We start from the raw sequence: 21,802 nt of genomic DNA on the forward strand, positions 1-21,802 counted from the left end.
AAAYGCGAATCCGACCATGTGTTTGTGCCCATAGGCGCGGTTGTTGCCGGTGATGTCTGGTGAGGACCTACCTTACAACAGGCCTACAAGCCCTCGGTCCAGCCTCTCTCAGCCTATTGCGGACAGTCTGAGCACTAATGGAGGGATTGTGCGTTCCTGTTGTAACTCGGGCAGTTGTTGTTACCATCCTGTACCTGTCCCGCAGGTGTGATGTTCGGATGTACCAATCCTGTGCAGGTGTTGTTACACGTGGTCTGCCACTGCGAGGACGATCAGCGGTCCGCCCTGTCTCCCTGTAGCGCTGTTTTAGGCATCTCACAGAACGGACATTGCAATTTATTGCACTGGCCACATCTGCAGTCCTCATGCCTCTTTGCAGCATGCCTAAGGCACGTTCACGCAGATGAGCAGGGACCCTGGGCATCTTTCTTTTGGGGTTTATCAGAGTCAGTAGAAAGGCCTCTTTAGTGTCCTAAGTTTTCATAACTGTGACCTCAATTGCCTACCGTCTGTAAGCTGTTAGTGTCTTAACGACCGTTCCACAGGTGCATGTTCATTAACTGTTTATGGTTCATTGAACAATCATGGGAAGCCGTGTTTAAACCCTTTACAATGAAGATCTGTAAAGTTCTTTGGATTTTTACGAATTATCTTTGAAAGACAGGGTCCTGAAAAAGGGACGTTTCAAAAAAATTAACATCCCTTTATCAGGACCCTGTTTTTCAAAGATAATTCGTGTGCAAAGCTGTCATCAAGGCAAAGGGTGGCTACTTTGAAGAATCTGAAATCTAAAATATATTTAGATTTGTTTAACAGTTTTTTGGTTACTACATGATTCCATATGTGTTATTTCATAGTTCTGATGTCTTCACTATTATTCTTTTACAATGTAGAAAATAGTAAAAATAAAGAAAAACCCTGGAATGAGTAGGTGTGTCCAAACTTTTGACTGGTACTGTATATATACACACAATTTAACAATATTTGCTGCTTTATCTTGCCTGAAAACATTTCAAAACTTCAGAACAAAGACGGGTCAGAGAATACTGTTTGAGGATGTAATTTAGAGCCGCTCTAATACTATTGTTAGGCAGAGAGAAAATCATACTGTACATTAAATCACAAGAAACCTGAACTTTGGGGAATCTGTGTGTATTTTCTTCTATAAAACAAGACATTTACAACTGAAGTCACATCCATATAAATTACAACAGCAAACACAATATATTTTAAATACAGATCTCCTCTCTTCATTCCTTTGCTAACTTAACGGAACAGACAATATAAATGTCCCTTATATTCACTTGCAGTCCGGTGCATTGAAATAGTGGCCATAAATGTAATATTGCCTACGTTGGGGAACAAATCTACCTGCCTTATTTTTATAATCCATCTTCGGGCTGGGAAATCTCAAATTATACACCATTTTATCAACCTACTATCCATACAGTTCACTATTTTTGACCAAGAGCCAAATAGAGTGTAATTAGAGACACTGACGATAACTCAAGTCTTAACTTTTAAACAGCATTCCCTCTTGCGTCTCCTTTACGTCATGACCACTGATAGGTCATTTGAATAAACAGGTTCCCACCATGTTATTACTAAAGACATGTCAATTCCAAGACCAGGGTTGCCTTAGCATGTTCAAGCCCAATTCAACCTACCAATGGCTAGAACTGGACTCTGTATGCCCTACTGCCCTCTACTGGTTGAGAATGCTCAATGCTTTGCTCCAGTCTGTATATCCCTGTTGACTGGATGGCTGTGTGCAAACAATGTCTCCCTTGTACTTTAATGATATATGGGTAGACTCACAATGATATCAGTGCCATCTGAAATATCTCAACCTCAGGTTAAGACTAAAATATGAGATATGAAAATTGTTCTCGCTACAACTTCACATCCCTAGTTGTAAATACAGCTTTACTCCCCAGGTGGGACAATAATTTCTGTCACTCACACAATCTTCAAAGGCAGAACACAAGGTATTCTCTCGTGACTCTGCTATATAACACTGCAAGAACAAAAACAATATATGACGGTAACAGAGGCATTTAACAGTGTGGCAACAATATATGAAATTGAAAGAAAATGAAAAGTCCATTGTGCAATTAATTTGTTTTCATATACAAAGCTGAACAACAAATAAAGTGTTAAAATAAGAGGGGAAAAGGCCTCACAGGTACTGTACATGAAAACAAGAACCTAGTAGGTAAGTATGTGCTCCACAGTGAAGTACCTTCTTCTCTTTAAACCCTTCCACTCAAGTGGATCTTCTGAAGTTCTTTGATCTCAGCCAAAAATTCTTAACCCACTACTGGCCTAAATGTGTGGTGAATGAAAAACTGGTGATGTGTGACTCAAGTTCCATCACAGTCTACTACTACTAAAGGTCCATCACAGTCATTTCCTTGTGGACCATCCTCCCAGACAAATCACTCCCGTTTAACACGGGAAAAGAGGTATGAGATGAGGTAAATACGCATAAAACATGAGAAAACACATGACATCATACATACCATAATCAACCCCCCTTCTACACGTTTTTCTTTTTTTCTTCTGTCAGCCACTTTCTGCAACAAATGCCTCAATCACTGAGAATCAGTTCTTGAACTGAGAACCCCCAATCACACTTCAAATTCACAAGAACAGTACAGGGAATTAAAAACACAATACAACTGATAAATCCTGTATGCAATTTGTATGTGTGTCCATGTATGAAAAGTCCTTCCTGGTTGTGATGTAGGGGTGCAGGACTGGGGTTTTATAGGACTCGTTGATTCTCCTTGAATGTCAGTGTCTGTTCCCAGTCACACCCTCTCTCCGCTTCCTGCCTAACCCGAATGTTGCAGGCATAGAAAGACGCCTGAGCAGAGTTCCCACTTCCGTCAGGTTGAAAATACTGTATCCCTGAAAACCGGATGTTAGCATTTCTGGCGACTCTGCATAGGCTATTTCCTGCCTTACCCAAAGTTTGACCATAGCTCCATYCCACACMATGAGCAGGAAAACACACACACTAAGGAAACCATAGTGATAGTGATTAAACCATTACAAAGCTGATCCCCAGTGCTCCCCATCTGCTCCCAAAACCGATAATTAACATCATACTCTCCCAAAATCAATAGGAAACAACATCCTTTCCCAGAGTTGACATCATCTCCCAAATTTGACATCATCCTTTCCCAGTCAACATCATCCTTTCTTAGTTGACATAATTCTCTCCCAGATTCGACATCTGAGTTGACATAATCCTTCCGAAGATATCCTCTCCCGAAGTCGATAATCAATATCATCCTCTCCCAGAGTAAACATCCTCGTTTGGATTGGCTGAGACTTGCTGARGCAGTCTCATCCCAAAGTGATATACTTTACCACCAATGTCCAGTTGACAGAATTCATTCCAGAGGGTGAAAAAGAGCAAGAGAGGCATGAAATGCGATCTAATCTAAAGGTTTTGACTGTGACTGGGAGTGATTGGTATGTACCCTTGCAATGTAATGTATGTGTTACAGTTCGATGATAGACACTTCCCATCACATCAAGGATCACTAGACATCTCCCACTCATGAGATTTTCTGCTGAAAGCAATGCAAATTATAGAATATGTTCACATTGAATGCATAGATTGCAGGTCAGTAATATGCCTTACATGTTGCATACGAATGAAATGCATGGTTTATGACCTACAAACCAGTATGAGTTATATTGGTGAGGCAGAGGCCATGTATATATGAGCAACGAGCAAAGTCCAAGGGGGCTGGGCTGTATGTACCAGGTCCAATAATCCCTGTAACCAAACTATAGGACGAGAGGGCTGTGTTTAGTTATTGAGGAAGCTGTCCAAAGGCCAGTTGCACAATGGAAATGAATGAAGGTCAAATGTAGATATCGGGTTCACATAAACAAAGATAGTGAGATATAGTTGCACAGTCAGGGGGCTTTTATAGGGTGGCCAAGCTGTGCTCGGTGGCAGCACAGCGGAGAAGTCCAAAGTGAAGGCAGAATTTTCTGTCTGTTTTCTGTCTAGCTTTTCCAATCCCTTCTTCTTGGCAGCTGGGTATCAGTGTTCTAGGGAGCGGAGGCAGCAGCGATGGGGGCGGATCTGGATTGGAGTGGGTGGAGGCTGCAGGTGGTATCAGCACTCGAGGGGCAGCAGGAAGCTCCGTCTGCAGTCCACAGCCTTGGGGCTAGGTGGCTGGGCTCGCTTCCTGCGGAGCTCCTCGCGACCCAAGGAGCCACTCAGCCGTTGGTACGCAGCCTTGTATTTCTTATCAAACGCAGCTAAAAGACAGAGAAAGTGCTGTAAGCAATAAGCCTGGTTGATCTGAAACTATAGTGAAGTTCTAGTATTCCAACTGTGTTTAAAGTGTCTTAAAGAGGCTGCTTACCAACGTGATCTCTACCCATGGCAGCCAGCGTGAGGAAGAGCATCTCTCTGTACAGACTCCTGGACACACAACACAAAGTACTATCGATCACAATTGTGCAATCATATAACCAAAACAGTGCCTTGAGAAAGTACAGTATCACACCCCTTGACTTATTCCACATTTTGTTGTGTTACACCCTGAATTCAAAATGGATTAAATATTTATTTTTCTTCACCCATCTACACACAACACCCCATAATGACAAAGTAAAAACATGTTTAGAAATTCTTGGCAATTTATTAAAAATGAAATACAGAAATATCTAATTTACATAGGTATTCATACCCCTGAGTCAATAATTTGTAGAAGCACTTTTGGCAGCAATTACAGCTGTGAGTCTTTCTGCGTAAGTCTCTAAGAGCTTTCCACACCTGGATTGTGCAACATTTGCCCATTATTCTTTTCAAAATTCTTCAAAATCTGTCAAGTTTGTTGTTGATCATTGCTAGACAACCATTTTCAGGTCTTGCCATAGATTTTCAAGTAGATTTAAGTCAAAACTGTAACTCGGACACTCAGGAACATTCACTGTCTTCTTGGTAAGCAACTCCAGTGTAGATTTGACCTTGTGTTTTAGGTTATTATCCTGCTGGTGAAAAGCAGACAATCAGGTATTCCTCTGTGCTTAGCTCCTTTCTGTTTCTTTTTTATCCTGAAAAACTCCCCAGTCCTTAATGATTAGAAGCATTCCCATATCATGATGCAGCCACCACTATGCTTGAAAATATGGAGAGTGGTACTCAGTAATGTGTTGTATTGGATTTTCCCCAAACATAACACTTTGTATTCAATACAAAAAGTGAATTGCTTTGCCACATCATTTTTTGCAGTATWACTTGAATGCCTTGTTGCAAACAGGATGCATGTTTTGGAATATTTTTATTATGTACAGGCTTCCTTTTCACTCTGTCAATTAGGTTATTATTGCGCACTAACTACAATGTTGTTGATCCATTCTCATTTTTCTCCTATCACAGCCATTAAACTCTGGAACTGTTTTAAAGTCACCATTGGCATCATAGGGTAATCACTGAGCGGTTTCCTTTCTCTCCGACAACTGAGTTAGGAACGACGCCTGCATCTTTGTAGTGACTGGGTTTATTGATACACCATCCAAAGTGTAATTAATAACTTCATCAAGGATATTCAATGTCATAATTTTTTATTTTTTACCCATCTACCAATAGGTGCCATTCTTTGCGAGGCATTGCAAAACCTCCCTGGTCTTCGTGGTTGAATCTGTGTTTGAAAATCACTGCTCAACTGAGGGACCTTACAGATAATTGTTTGTGTCGGGTACAGAGATGAAGTACTAAAAATCATGTTAAACACTATTCATGAAACTTATTATGTGACTTGTTAAGCACATTTTTACTCATGAACTATATAAATGCAACATGCAATAATTTGAATGATTTCACTGAGTTACAGTTCATATAAGGAAATCAGTCAATTTAAATAAATAAATTAGGCCCTAATCTATAGATTTCACATGACTGGGCTGGTGCGCCTCTGCCCACCCCTAATCAGAATGAGTTTTTCCCCCACAAAAGGGCTTCATTACAGACAGAAATACTCCTCAGAAGTCGGGTGTGGAGGTCCTGGGCAGGCGTGGTTACATGTGGTCTGCGGTTGTGAGGCCGGTTGGACGTACAGCCAAATTCTCTAAAACGACGTTGCTTTTAGTTTTTATAAGCTTTTAGAGCTTATAGTAGAGAAATTAACATCAAATTCTCTAGTAACAGTGGACATTCCTGCAGTCAGCGTACCAATTGTACTAGTAACAGTGCATTGTGTTGTGCGACAACGGCACATTTTAGAGTGGCCTTTTATTGTCCCAGGCACAAGGTGCACCTGTGTAGTTATTATGCTGTTTAATCGGCTTCTTGATATGTCACACCTGTCAGGTGGATAGAGGAGACATGCTCACTAACAGGGATGTAAACAAATTTGTGTACAACATCTTAGAGAAATGTGCTTTTGTGCGTATGGAACATTTCTGGGATGTTTTATTTCAGCTAATGAAACATGGGACTAACACTTTACATGTTGCGTTTATTTTTTTCAGTATATTTAGGCTTGCCATAACAAAGGGGTTTATTACTTATTGACTGAAGACATTTCAGCTTTTCATTTTTAATTAGTGAGTGTGTAGGCCAGTGACAATTCTTTTTATATTTAATCCATTTTAAATTCCGAGTGTAACAACAAAATGTGAAAAAAGTCACTTTCTGAAGGCACTATTACTTACACAAACAAAAAATGCTATCAACATTTGATGATTCAGAGGCAATTTCCTGCACTCACCTTTGTATCTTGGGTGTGCCTGGTTGCTTGGCAATGGTTTCCAGGAAGAGAGTGATTCCCTTGTGTACCTCGTTCATGCCGACCCAGCGCAGCACTTCCTCCAGGAAGGCCAGGGTGAAGGGGTGGTTGTGCCTCCGCCAGCTGTGGTTCCGCATGGGTACGCCACCTGAGTGAGTGAGTGAGTGAGTGAGTGAGTGAGTGAGTGAGTGAGTGAGTGAGTGAGTGAGTGAGTGAGAGCGAGAGCGAGAAGGCACGAAAGCGCGAGAGAGAGCGAGAGATGTAATTCATGAAAGGATCTGAACCTGTATCATCTGACTATATCCATGTGAATAACGTGTTTATCTTACTGTGTATCCTCCACAGGATGTAGAGGGGGGGCCAGTAGTCTGTGTCAGGGGTCAGTGTGTCCCACAGCAGCCTCACCCTCACTGCTGAGTTCTCTGAAGTCTGACACACAGACAGGAGCTCAACATTAGAATGAGGACATTATGTATTGTAATATACTAATGCTAATAATTCATCATTAGGCCCCAAGAAGCCTGGGAGCGGAGTTACCTGTGCTAGTTGGTTGGCCAGCGGTGAGGAGCGAACCAGCTGCAGCAGGTTGCTGGGCAGACCCAGGCGATGGAAGTACCACACCATGTTCCAGAAGATGATGGAGTGGCTGTCCAGGAGCTGGCCCTGTGACAGCACCGCCTCGCCCTCGTTCTCCAGCAGGCTCTCAAGCTCCTTGCGCAGCACCAATGGGCTCAGGTAGGCCACCGTCACCTGGGGCGACCCACCCACCGATGAACCCTGGAGTCAATAACACGTTAACTGTGGGTATAGCTAGATTGAATATTTCCCAGAAGTCAACAGATAAAGATGAAAAATAAACCAGTGTAGGTAGAGTACCATGGTAGCGCTGCTGCTCTCAGAATAACTGCTGGTCTCAGAGCTGGAGTCCTCACTCACACCGTTGTGACCCAGGATGTCCCCCTGGTCACCAGGGGACTTGGCTGCGCTCTCCACCTCCTCGTCCATGTTCCAATTGGTACGTTYMAGGCTGTGGTGAACGCTTTGTTAGTCAAAATGAAGGGATTGGGTGACAAAAAAAGCCTAAAGTTCATTCAGTTTAAGAATCATACAGTCCTCACTATACAGTCCTCACCATACAGTCCCCACCATACACCATACAGTCCTCACCATACATTACAGTCCTCACACAATCCTTACCATATGTATTTAGACAGTAAAACCGTAGCTTCACTTTCCAAATACATATGGTGAGGACTGTACATGGCCCTGAATAGACAGATTGAATAAGAATAGGAGTCAAAATGAAGRKATTTTGACTTCTACGGGCCCTGGTCAAAAGTATTGCACTATATAGGGAATAGGGTGCCATTTGAGATACACTTAAATGTTAGGGTGATGTTATGATGAGAGGAGTAGTCCTACCTGCTGACGGGTCCTAGGTCACAGATCTCAGCGTTGAGAAGGGGGACGAAGGTGGTTGAGCAGAAGGGACAGCTGGAGTTGAGGTTGGAGTCGTCAGACGTCCACCCGGCCATTATCTCCTCGTCATAGACCAGGGAGTTACAGCTCCGACACAGGGAGCAGCTCGACATCAACACCTCTAGTCCCGCTCCCTCTTGGTTGGTGTCCCAGGACTTGCGGAGAGGAAAGGCCAAATTGGTGGTTTCAGGGAGGTCGACGTCACTCCCCACCGACAGAGAACTCTACAGAGGGAAAGGATGGAGGAACATTAAGCACGTTTTGACAGGTTTGATAACTCTCTCTACATCTGCAAATGCATTTTACCACAAGTTGGCCAATACAGTATAGTAAGACTATAAGCTACAACAACCCACATGTTGTCCCCTCACCTCAGAGGTAGCACTGTAGAGCCTCTCCTTAGCCTTCAGCAGGCTCTCAGCCACCTGGGCTTTTCGGGACGGCCTCTGTTCCGACACCCTGCGCACCGGCCCGTTTTCACCCCCCGAGCGCCGTGCGTCTACACTGGCGGCCCGCCGCCCCGAGACTCGATGACGAGTAGGTGTGAGCAGCTGCTGCAGTTTCCCTGCCAGGCTTCCCCGACTCGGCGGTGACACATTATTGTAGTTCTCGTCAACGGGCTTGCGGCTCACAGTGTCTCTCGGCCCAGGTGGCCTACATTGAGAACAGAGGAATAGACTCTTATACTATATCTGAGTGATTTTCAAACTGTAATCCAAAAACATATCAGAACATTTCAGCCTCAGCTTCTCCACCCCCTCACCTGCCGTCTCTGTCCCCAGGCTGGCAGCTGCAGTCGGGCTCGGAGACGGCCGTCTCGGCACAGTCTTTGTAGAAGGTGGACAGGCACACCTGGTCGCGGCGCACCAGGACACCACCAGAAGGGGTGGAGGTGTCTCGTGGCCCCACGGGGGGCTTACGGGAGGCAGGATTGCTGCAGCCATTGGCACCTGCGTTCCGGAGCACCGCCTTCATTGAGAGCTTAGACTCTGTGGGGTGGAAATTGTTAGGAGGGTGGTTCCCAAACATTAGACACAGTTGTTTGATGAGAGTGTTAAGTTCCATTAAACCTTAAATCAAATCACATTTTATTTCTCACATGCGCCAATAACAACAGGAGTAGACCTTACCGTGAAATGCTTACTCACAAGCCCTTAACAAACAATGCAGTTAAAGAAATAGAGTTAAGAAAATATCTACTAAATAAAGTGAAAATACTGGGGGTACCGGTACCGAGTCAATGTGCGGAGGTACAGGTTAGTCAAGGTAATTTGTACATGTAGGTACTGGTAAAGTGACTATGCATTGATAATAAATAGTGAGTAGCAGCAGTGTAAAAATGGAAATAGTCCGGGTGGCCATTTTATTAATTGTTCAGCAGTCTTATGGCTTGGGGGTAGAAGCTGTTAAGGAGCCTTTTGGACCTAGACCTAGACCACTTGCCGTGTGGTAGCAGAGAGAACAGTCTATGACTTAGGTTACTGGAGTCTGACCATTTTTTGGGCTTTCCTCTGACACTGCCTAGTAAATAGGTCCTGGATGGCAGAAAGTTTGGCCCCAGAGATGTACTTGGCCACACGCTCTACCCTCTGTAGTGCCTTCCGGTCGGATTCTGAGCAGTTGCCATACCAGGCGGTGATGCAACCGGTTGTTGCCTACCTTTACCACCTGGGGGCGGCCCATCAGGAAGTCCAGGAACCAGTTGCAGAGGGAGGTGTTTAGTCCCAGGGTCCTTAGCTTAGTGATGAGCTTTGTGGGCACTATGATGTTGAACGCTGAGCTGTAGCCAATGAACAGCATTCTCACATAGGTGATCCTTTTGTCCAGATGGCAAAGGGCAGTGTGGAGTGCAACTGAGATTGCGACGTCTGTGAATCTGTTGGGGCAGTATGCAAAATGGAGTGGGTCTAAGGTTTCCGGGATGATGGTGTTGATGTGAGCCATGACCAGCCTTTCAAAGTACTTCATGGCTACCGACATGAGTGCTAATGGGCGGTAGTCATTTAGGCAGGTTACCTTCGCTTTCTTGGGCATAGGGACTATGGTGGTCTGTTTGAAACATGTAGGTATTACAGACTCGGTTAGGGAGAGGTTTAAAATGTAAGCGAAGACACTTGCCAGTTGGTCCGTGCGTGCTCCGAGTACACGTCCTGATAATCCGTCTGGCCCCAAGGCCTTGTGAATTTTGACCTGTTTAAAGGTCTTGCTCACATCGGCTACGGAGAGCGTGATCACACAGTCGTCCGGAACAGTTGGTGTTCTCGTTCATGCTCCTGTGTTGCTTGCCTCGAAGCGAGCATAAAAGGCATTTAGCCCGTCTGGTAGACTTGTGTCACTGGGCAGCTCACGGCTGGGTTTCCCTTTGTAGTCCGTAACAGTTTGCAAGCCCTGCCACATCCGACGAGCGTCAGAGCTGGTGTAGTAGGATTCAATCTTAGTCCTGTATTAACGCTTTGCCTGTTTGATGGTTCATCTAAGGGCATAGCGGGATTTCTTATAAGCGTCCGGATGAGTGTCCTGCTCCTTGAAGGCGGCAGCATTTAACTCGGTGCAGATGTTGCCTGTAATCCATGGCTTCTGGTTGGGATATGTACGTACGGTCACTGTGGGGACGACGTCGTCAATGCACTTATTGATGAAGCCGGTGACTGAGTTGGTGTACTCCTCAATGCCATTATAWAACATTCCAATTACCGTGCTATTTCTATAAAATAGATATCCGTCACTCACTGTCTGTTGAGCCTCTCATGCTGTTCAGGCTGTTGCTCTTCACCATAGACCCCGTCAGCGATTCGTGGCTGGAGCTTTCACTCAGGCCGCTCCAGCTGGACTGACGAATCAGGTTAGATTGTGGGCGGGACCGTTGGTTACTGTCCATTGTATCTATTTAAAAAGACAAAACATGTTTCACCGCTATGTTTTAACATATATAATGATTTTAATTCAAACCATTAAAAAGGCCACTCTAAAACCAATGACTATTTATTGTTACAAACAATAGTAAAAAAACAAATAACATGTAAATATGTCCTGACCTGTCCGCGAGCCTACTGAACCACTCTTCTGCCGTTGTCTGATTGGCTGTCTGAACTGCGCCACGGCCATCAGAACGTTACGCAACTTGGCCCAGCGCAGACGGCCACCCTGATTGGTGGAGGGCCACTTGCTCTCCAGCACTGCCTGAGGAGAGAGGGCCGAGCCAGAGGTGAGTCAATATGGGGGGAAAAAGACAACACTACAGACGGGATCACAGACGGGATTGAACTCTATTTTTAATTCAAGTAAATAATGTCTCACCTTGTTGTAGTATGCATAGGTGATGGTGTTGGGTGTGATCCCAGCTTTCTTCATCTCCAGAAGTACCCTAACAGCGAGCACAGGCTGCCCGTACTGCCCACACAGCTGCATCAGGATCCTGTAACACACCTCATCCGGTAGTACCACCTTCCTGGTCTCCATGTGCTTGAGCACCTCGTATGCCGTTTGCAAGGCACGCACCTTGGCACTCTCCGCCCGCACAAAGGTGGGCAGGTAGATGAACCACAGCCCATAGCAGTGGCCAAGCAGGCATTTGGACCACATGTCGGGCACTGCCGAGTATATCTGTGCCCGCTTCTGTGCCAGCTTAATCTCCTAAAGGAGAAACAGGGATACAGGAGTTAGGTAATCCAATCTAGATTCACTAAAGCCGTAATAATGTGGTTCCTATGTGTCCTAGTAGGCCAACTTAWCAACCCTGAAGGGTGCTTGGGGTATTCACCCAAAATACACAGCCGCCAATGTGCTTCCTGCTTTTAAATATTGAATGAAGGATGAAATATGAATGCTCATTAAATTCAAATGGCACAGAAAAACAGTGAACCATGTTCCCTCTTTAGCTGTGGAAAACTGGGTTATCATAAAGCTAACTGTGGAGTCTTGAACAGATCAAGTTGATTGATACTATATGATAAACAGAGAGTAGCAGCAGCGTAAAAGAGGGGTTTGGGGGCGCACACAAATAGTCCTCAAAAGGTTCTACAGCTGCAACATCGAGAGCATCCTGCCTGGTTGCATCACTGCCTAGTACGGCAATTGCTCGGCCTACGACCGCAAGGCACTACAGAGGGTAGTGCATATGGCCCAGTACATCACTTGTTTTGATTTGCAGGCAGGGTAATGCCCTTAATAAAATAATAAAGATTGAAATTAAACTGCGTGAGTCAGCCTCTTAATATTATTGTATAGTTGTGTTGGGTTTTAAGGGGCTCTGGCACAGCATGTTGGGGTCTGTACCTGTTTGGTCCGTCGCGGGGCAGGGCTGCTGGGGGCACTCCCCTTGGTAGGGACACGTAGCTGGTCCTGAGGCCGGTCAAAAAGATCCATGCAGAGCACAGGGAATGTCTCATAGCTGTAAACAGACAAACACGCTGTCACTGGTCACAGCATCAGACAGTATAAAGTGCTGGGGCCCTTATTTGTGCTCATCTAGAATCAGATCAACCTTCGTATTCTTTATTATTTAAAAGACTAAACTGATCCTAGTCCCAGCCCTACTTTGAGAAGCTTAGAGAACACGAACCCTGCTATATGTAGAGCCTGTGTTACCTGTAGTGAGTGGGGCACTCTGAACCGTCTGGCTCCTGGGGTTCCTCTGGGGGCATGATGAAGACCCNGACCCTGCTATATGTAGAGCCTGTGTTACCTGTAGTGAGTGGGGCACTCTGAACCGTCTGGCTCCTGGGGTTCCTCTGGGGGCATGATGAAGACCGTGTGCTCCCCACTGTGGGCCTCGTCCAGGTCTATCAGACGCACCTCCTCAGGCTTCTCCACATCCGACTGCTTACACACACCGCATATATATATATATACACACACACGCACCGCAAACACAGGTCACATACACAGAAATACACAAACATTGACAACGTAGAGGGCAGGAATGGGATCACACACATTTCCATTAGTTGTGCAAATACAAAAAGGCTCATCCGGTTTCAGTATTAGAATCAACACACTAAAAGCTTCCATAAGATATGGTGCRTCACTAAACATCCTGTAAAACAAGAAGATGTGATTCTGACCTTCTGGACACACTCGTCGAAGAACTCGAGACAGGCATGGCGATCACTGACGAATGAGCACTCCTCGATGAACTGAGTGAACATCTGGGTCCTGGTCAGCTGGGTGTAGAACTTCTGGTGGGTGCGTTCACGAGACTTCAGGAAGCCTGCAAGAGCCAGGGAGGGGTTAACTTCAGACACACATTAAAACACTAGCTTCACAGGGATGCTGGTTATCRACACAGTAAGTAGGTGAGGTAAAACACCCACACACACGTACTCAGCTAGAAAGTTATATAACATTGTGTACACTTGTGTACATTTTTTTGTGAGTTATGAGTCACACACACAGGCAGTCACCCCCTCCCACCCCCCCACACTGACCCTGCAGGTTGAAGAGGGAGCTGCAGTCGGTGGTCCTGTCTGAGGGGGCCTGGGTGATGGGCAGCAGGTAGGCGCGGTAGCCCCTCAGCAAGCAGCTCATGAAGCGCAGGAAGGCCTCCTGGATCTCCAGCTCCAGCTGCTTCTGACGCCCGTAGATCAGGTCATAGTCCGTCAGCAGGAACTCCAGGGTGGCCTCCTCTTGGCCAGTGGTGTAGACTGATGGAGAAGAATGTGGGGAGGGGGTAGAGGAAAAGTGAGGGAAATGGGGATAGTGGTGGAGAAAGGCACAGAGAGAAAATTATGAAGATAAAAAGCATTGGCACATTGAATTATCAAGAGTCAGATGTATTGCACCAATATGTTTTAGCTTGTACTCATTTTCCAGCATCAGTCCCTAGATGGGCTTCAGAATAAGTAGGCTAGATGATGTAAAAAATTATTGACAGAAAAAGGGAGATGAGAAGAGAGTGCATGTCATGAATGGAGTCTCCAGCCATCACCCACTTTTCTCCAGAGTCTTCATCAAGTTGGTGAGGGTATTCACCAGCATCTTGCCATGCTTCCTTGGTAGCGATCGCCATGACAACGGCTTCTTGTCCTCTGCTCTGCAGGAGAAGAGAAAACAAAACTATGGATTTCATCCTTTCAAACGTGCGTATGTTTGGTTTTGTTGCTTCCTCTTCCATCAGTTGCATCCTGGTCCAGGTCCTTCAAGGTCAGTGTACTCACTGAAAGATGGTGTTGGTGTCCAGGTCAACACACACCACGTCAGTAGGGGGGTCATAGAGGTCAAAGTAGCTGGAGTGGACGCCCACGATGAAGGGCATGGGGGCACACAGTACGTCTGCCAGCCGCAGCGGGCACAGGGGGATGTACGGGCAGTGCCAACGCAGAGGGAACGTCATCTAGAGGGATAGAGTGCATTATTTTATTTATTTTTTWAATTAGTACAGTGGGTTAACTGCCTTGTTCAGGGGCAAACGACAGATTTTTACCTTATCAGCTTGGGGATTCGATCTAGCATCATTTCGGTTACTGGCCCAACGCTCCAATGACTAGGCTACCTGCCGCCCCCTTGGAATGAGTGTGTGTGTACGTATATGTCTTTGTGTGTGTGTATGGCGGTGTGTGTAGGTTTGGCGTGTGTGTGACTCACAGACACCAGGGCCTCGCTGACGGAGGTGAGGACGTCGGGGCGGAGGGAGTGTAGCAGTAGTTTGTGCTCCGTCAGCACAGCCAGCAGCAGGACACAGGCGTTCTCAGGGCCCAAGTTCTGCAGCAGCTTCACAAAGCTGGCACCACTACAGACAGAAAAGAACAGCCTCTTTATCAATTCATTATTGTTTTAATGGATTCACTTCAACATGACTTCAACATGATAATAGAAATCCCTCAGGGGAAACTAAGACATGGTTGGAGAGATAGCGCCTAGCGCAGAAGAACGCATTCCACCACATAGTTTATTGCGACTCGACCTAATGCAGATTTACTGTACTGACCTGAGCAGTAAGGGGGAGGAGACGGGCTGACAGAGGAGAAGGTTGTCATAGGGGGAGAGCTGAAATGACACACAAACATTTTTCATTAACAAACCAACATGGTGGACAATAATCTACAGGTCTAAGGAAGAACGTTTAGCCATGCTTCAATTTCATAGACCACCATTCACCAAATTGATATCTGTTGATTKGAAACAAKCAATTAGGAATCAAGTTTGAAAAGCCCCATGAGACTCGATTTGAGTTTTCTAGAAATCCCCAAACTACTTAAACAATCGTCTCTACTTTCTAGAGCCGGAAGGATCATTCAGTGATGTTAAATTATTTTAAATCCACAGTAAATTATATATTGTTTTGATTGGGTGTTATTTTTACCCTGTCCATCTGCACACACTAACCAGTGAAACCATCAATTCATTCAACGCCCATTTCCTGTGGGGGAGGAAGTCACATCTTTAGTGAGAAACACCACAATGCTACTGGTGTCAAACTCAAATAGAACTCAAGCTGAGGTTCCGCTTGTAACGCGCACACACAGAGAAAGCTTTTGTTCTAAACTAGCACTAAAACGCCTGATTCAGCTAATAATCACAGTCATGCCTTACTTGAATTAGGTATTTTAATGCTGCCTTCTGTATAGCCCTGAGCTAAATCAATGCTTAGCAAGGTTTTACACTCCACCCGTCTGATGCTTTAAAGTGCTTTGATGTGTTAATATGGAATAAAGATAAGAGAATGTGAATTGAGTTAAAGACAGGTGTCCCTACCTGCACTAGGATGCGAGGCCGCTGAGGGGAGGGGAAGGGGACGTTGTGCATGAAGCTGGAGATGTGCCTGGAGAGAGCAGAGTTCATGTTAATAAATCAACCAAACAACCAACCATAACATGAATCAACAGCCAATAGGCTGAAGGTATGTTAGCCAGTAGATTAGCCAGTTTAGGTTTATAAAGACACATAGCTGATATTTGCCATGAAGGACCACTGACTTCTCAAGGGGCAGCACGTGGGGTCCGGAGATGGAGTATCGGTAGACGAAGGTGAGGAACTTCTGGAAGACGGTGAAGAAGGGCCAGTGGGAGAGAACACACACGCTCTTCTTCACTTGCAGGGTGCGGTTGGTGATAGGCCGCCGGTCCACCACGCTCACCAGGCCCAGACGGACGCTCTGCCGCTCCGAGAGGCACTCCCGTGGGAACGCCTCGTAGAACTGGATGGCAGCACCGTAAACCTGGGACGGGAAGAGGAGACACGGGAGTGTTAAAAAGTAAAGATTTAGCTAACGCTAGATGCTTTGAACTGTGTAAACAGTTAGCAAATGCTAGATACTGTGAGAAATAGTGGAGTTACATTTTTTTTTATTAAACTGTGAGCGAGTTCATACTTAAGTCATTTGCATCTCAATGTTGTTGTTTTTATTGCTTTATCGCAGATAAAGTCTATACAGTGGGCCAATTTAAAACTTGTAATTGAGGTAGGCAAGCATGATATTGAATAGCTGCATTGGTAAATAACTACACACAAGTCAAGCAACAAATAGTTGGTATTTATCAACATTAGAACATTAGGATTTGTCAATCTTCATATATCACACTTGATATACATTTCTTTGTGAGTGTGTATTTCTGAACCTTGTCAGCCACCGTAGGTCATGGCATTTTGTGGAATTAGAAATATCTCAGCCCATTTGGTTCTAGAATTAGATGTTGTTGTAGCAACCACAGAATTAGCAACATACTCCTTACAGGTGGCCTCACTGGCGTGTCACTGTGATGTCATCACTCATGATGCTGATTCCCTGATCATAATCAGATGAGTTCTGAGTTACCATAGTGATGATTACTATATCGTCAAACAAAATCAATGGAACATATTCCAAAATCGTCAGTCTGTGAAAAATCCTTTGAAGAGACAACCTTGCTATTTCTGCAGATTTTTTCAAGCTGATTTCACACATTCATTGGACCCTCTGTTCAACAAAGCAATGAATCGACGACTAAGTGTGTCCATGTCCCGAAGAAGTGCAGTTTCTGATGATGAGAAAATTGTCAGCCGTGGGAGAGGCCGATCGAGGGCTAGATGCCACTACCCTACTTCGGTAAACCAGCCAAAACATAAGACTGTAATTATTGGTAAAACACATGTTCTGTAATAAACTTTTTCAGTTCTGTTTCAAATTAATGCAAATTTGAGAGTGGTCTTGGCTGAGAGTTGTTTAATTTTGTCCATACAAAGGAGAGAGAAAGCCCTGACTCTGTGACCCAAACAGTGAAACACCCTCAGAAGGCAGAGAAGGATGTAATGAATCGTGGACGGAGTGCGTCTGTCCCTCGAAGAAGGGCAAGATCTGTAAATGTAAAAAATCATATGAAAATGTTGTTTTAATACGATAGCTAAATCTCAGATTTCTTAATCTGATGCCATATACTAATCATTCTTGATCCATGTCATGTTCATGGTGATAAAACATGTTCTATTTTCAGGAGGATGAGAAATCTGTTTGCCGTGAGAGAGGCAGATCCAGGATCAGACGCCACTGCCCAATTTTGGTAAACCAGTCCTTATATTCATTGGTTAATACAGTATGGAGGAACACTGACATTTTCTGAAATGTTTTTAAATTGTTTATACCTGTTTCCGCCTCAACTTTCAAAGTAGGCTAACAGTTATTTCATTGTCTTAAAAGATCCATACAAAGAGAGACAGCACTGACTCTGTGTCCCAAACAGTGGACTACTCTCAGAACGCAGAGAGGGACGTAATGACTCACGGATGGAGTGTGTCATCTATCCCTCAAAGAATGGCAATAACTGTGAGTTAAAAAAAACATACAAAAAAGCTTTAAAAACATRCTACCCTAATCTCAAATTCTTAATCTCATGCCATATGCCAATCAATCTTGAACCATGTCATGTTCTTGTCATAATGATAATTGAAACGTTTTCTTTTTCAGGAAGACGAGAAAACTGTCTGCCGTGAGAGAGGCAGATCCAGGACCAGACATCACTGCCCAACTTCGGTAAACCAGCCCATATATTCATGTATTAACACTGGCATTTACATCTTTTCAGATCTGTTTCAAGTGAAGGCAAATGTGAGAGTGGTCTTGGCTAAACTCTCCATATAGGCTAAGTGTTGTTTCATTTGCCCTAACAGATCCGTACACAGGAGAGAGACGGCACTGACTCTATGAACCAAACCGTGGAATACCCACAGAAGGCAGAGGGGAATGTAATGAATCGCGGACGCAGTGTGTCTATCCGCCCAAGAAGGCCAATAACTGTGAGCAAAAAAATAAACTCAGAAATATTGTCAAAACACGGGAGCCTATTGTCAGATTTTCTGATGCCATATGCTAACCATTCTTGATCAATGTCATGGTCTTGTTTGCATGATTATATGGAAACCTTTTATTTTTTCAGGATGACAGGAAAATTGTCAGCCATCAGAGAGGCCGTTCCAGGACCAGACACCACTGCCCAACTTCGGTAAACACTGGCATTTTCTGATTCGCTTTTCTGCTCTGTTTCAAGTGAAGGCAAATGTGAAAGTGGTCTCGGCTAAATTTCCATATAGGCTAATAGTCGTTTCATTTTGTCTTAACAGATCCATACAGAGAGAGATGGCATGGACTCCCAAACAGTGGAGCCTGCACTGACTCCCACTGACTCCCAAACAGTAGAGCACCCTCAGAAAGCAGGGGGAAATCACATGAGGAAAAAACAGGACCTAACCCCCTTTGAACAGAAATGTAACAGAATGTTAAAGAGCGAGAGGGAGTGGTTGGAGAACAAGAGGAGAGAGATCAGAAAGAGGGAGATCCTATGGAGACAGAGAAAACTGGAAGTCGAGGGAAGATACCGAGCCAAGATGGAGGGATTGCTAGAGGACATGGCTTGGCAGGTCCAGGCATTGGATTTGTTCACAGAGAAAGATGGAGAAACAAAGAGTGGTCAATCAAAGGTGAGCTTTAGTGACTATTTCAGCACTATAATGTTGTTTCTACTATCCTTCTGTTGAGTAAACTATTATCTTTTCAACATAGCCATTTTAGAAAGAATACAGTAGAAGCAGTAGTACAACTAAACATGGATCAGTAGGTATACTACTATTTTGTTATTGCAGTTAAACAATACTTGTCATCTTTCTAAGAATAATGGCCAGGTCCCCTTGGTGACAGGACAGCACAAGGCAGGGGATAAGAAAACACGGCTTGAGAACAAGGCTGAGAAGAGCAGAAAAGGAAGGATAGGGAACAGAGAAAGAAAAAGGGGAGGAGGGTGGTGATGGAGATGATGATGGCGCAGGGAAAGAATAAAGGGGTGGTTTGGCTTGATATAGGTCTGAGGAGGGTCTGGAAACGGTTGAAGAAAGGTGTCAGGTTCATCCTGGGCACATCCTACTAGGATGATATGACTTACTTTTTGGAATAAACTGAGCTTTTATTAGAAAATGTTTTGCTTGTCTGGATTTAATATTATATAGAGAACCTTCCTACACAGCTTAACACATAACCCAATGGACTCAATAGCTTAGCCACTGCGCAGTGTTAGAGTGTTGGAGAGTGTGTGTGAGAGGGAGGCAGGCAGGTGGACCCACCTTGTCGCCACTGGCACTGGTGAGGACGAAGGTAGAGAAGACAGGGAGCTGGTACTTGGTGTTGAGGGGCCAGCTCTCCACCGTCACACCCATGGGCAGACAGAACATAGGCACAGACTCTGGCAGGGGGAACGACTCCACGTCTGCTTCCGGATACCGACTGATCAGACCTGGGAAACACACACACAGAGACAGACAGTTAATAAAAGTTTGATTAGTGACTACAGAGATAATTTCATTTTTGGTAACTCTTTCTACTTCTAAATGTCTTTAATTATGAAAAAGTAGGTCAATATGCCTTCTCTGTTTACAACATCACATATGGCGACGCAGCAGAATGAGTGCTGTGATACCATCAGAATGGAACAGTCTACCCTCACCTGCTTCATAGACTAGGGCATTGGCTTTGGCTACAGCTCTCTTGTAGCACAGGTATAAGGCTGGACCCCACTGTGGAGCCAAAACAACAAAGCGCAGTGAGAGAGAGAGGGATGGAGGAAGAGCGAGAGAGATTAAGAATTACATTTAAAAAAATACAGAGTAGAAAAACAGAGCGCTTCAAAACGCACTATGCCAGTGTTGAGGTTCTTCTCCACCCGGCAGAAGGTGTGGGGGGCCACCTCCCCCTTGCTGGGCAGCAGGAGGGAGATGTCTGTGACCCCCAGGGTGTGGAGGGCCTGGGACTCTGGGGCACGGCGGTAGGTCAGGAAGGTGCGGTGGGTGGCAGGCCCCCCGGAGCTCAGGCTGGCTGAGCGGCTGTAGGGGGTGGTCTCGATCACATACCAGCCCTGCTTCACCACCTCTTTGCCCTCGTACAGCACCCTGGGGACCGGGGGAGGGGACAGAGTCAGGACAATCAGTCAGTCAATGTCACTAGTTATACAGTTCACAGAAACCAATTTCTATCACTCATTCAAGGAAAGCTTTTCTTTGCATGTTTAGAAGACATCCCACACTTTGTCCCAAATTAATGTATCATGTGACGTGCATAGCTCTTTCCATTAAAGAATCTATGGGTATGTATACAATTACATTTCGCAGTCATGTATGGCTTGGCCAGACATGCTTAATTTAATGATTATGGCAGTTTAGGGCTACGTAGCAATAGCATACAATAAAACCTTTGTGGTCAGATGTACATGGTTACAGCATGCAGTATGTCGATAATTGCAAAATGCAAGCTCAAAGCATTGTTATGCATTAGCTACAGTATGTGAACTCCAGTATGTGAACTCCAAGCACCATGCATAGCTTTAAATTGATGTTGTAGCTAATGTCTGACTCCAGCACACATTAGAATAGAATGATCATTTTTTTCATCACTGCTGGAGTGTCTCACCCGAGGTCAAGGATGGGTGGCTTGTCATGCCCACGGCGGTAACACAGGTACATGTGGGGGTTGTTGATGAGTCCGGCGCTCAGCTCGGCCGGGTGGCCCCCCTGGGTCTTCTCGATGCAGGTGAAGCCCTCGGGCACCTCCTCCCCCAAGCCCCGGGCGATCACCGCCAGGTCTGTAACCGGCTCCACCACCCGACACCCTCTCTGCTGGCCCTCTTCGTCCAGTGGGGCCGAGCCCCCTGGAGCCAGCCCTGCCACCACAAAGTAGTCCACTAGCTGGGGGCATTTCTCCTCCGTCATGCCGCCTGTCTGCCAACTGCTGTGGAGAGGGAGGGAGAGGGGGAGAAAAAGAGAACGAGAAGTAGAGGGAGGGGGAACCAAGGTGAGATTGTGCAATCTCGTTTATGTAAACATACAACTGGCTGAGCAGTAGATGAATCATGGATTTCTTCCTTCCGACAGTCTTATAGAAACAAAACCTTATCATCCAGACAGACAAAATTTGGTTCTCATCATTGGCAATAGATCAACAACCAGGACAGTGATAACAATATCATTGCATGTGGATGCACACACAGTCCCACACACAAATATTTATTTTTGACTTAAAGACCTTTAGTCATTCTCATTTCATACAGATCTGACTGGTCTGAGAGATCAACAATAAGCTGCTGAGTTCTGCTGAGAGGGGAGATCCCACC

General features: G+C 45.1%; 1 protein-coding gene across 1 annotated transcript; it reads right to left on the reverse strand.

Moving 5' to 3' along the window:
- Positions 1–1,909: 1,909 nt before the first annotated feature.
- On the reverse strand, positions 1,910–21,417 carry LOC111950267 (DENN domain-containing protein 4B). Its single transcript, XM_070434492.1, has 26 exons — positions 21,103–21,417; positions 20,333–20,585; positions 20,144–20,213; positions 19,764–19,933; positions 16,154–16,395; positions 15,933–15,999; positions 15,166–15,224; positions 14,823–14,967; positions 14,396–14,571; positions 14,171–14,271; positions 13,667–13,882; positions 13,304–13,449; positions 12,925–13,058; positions 12,516–12,630; positions 11,538–11,873; positions 11,276–11,420; positions 10,971–11,123; positions 9,004–9,229; positions 8,612–8,894; positions 8,184–8,464; positions 7,638–7,788; positions 7,299–7,538; positions 7,091–7,190; positions 6,744–6,909; positions 4,395–4,453; positions 1,910–4,287 (listed from the first exon to the last, which is right to left on the reverse strand). Exons 1-26 carry the CDS (start codon positions 21,399–21,401, stop codon positions 4,142–4,144), a joined length of 4,479 nt encoding a protein of 1,492 aa, XP_070290593.1. The 5' UTR covers positions 21,402–21,417; the 3' UTR covers positions 1,910–4,141.
- Positions 21,418–21,802: the final 385 nt, after the last annotated feature.

The sequence above is a fragment of the Salvelinus sp. IW2-2015 genome, linkage group LG23 (assembly GCF_002910315.2).
Source record: "Salvelinus sp. IW2-2015 linkage group LG23, ASM291031v2, whole genome shotgun sequence".
Classification (NCBI taxonomy): domain Eukaryota; kingdom Metazoa; phylum Chordata; class Actinopteri; order Salmoniformes; family Salmonidae; genus Salvelinus; species Salvelinus sp. IW2-2015.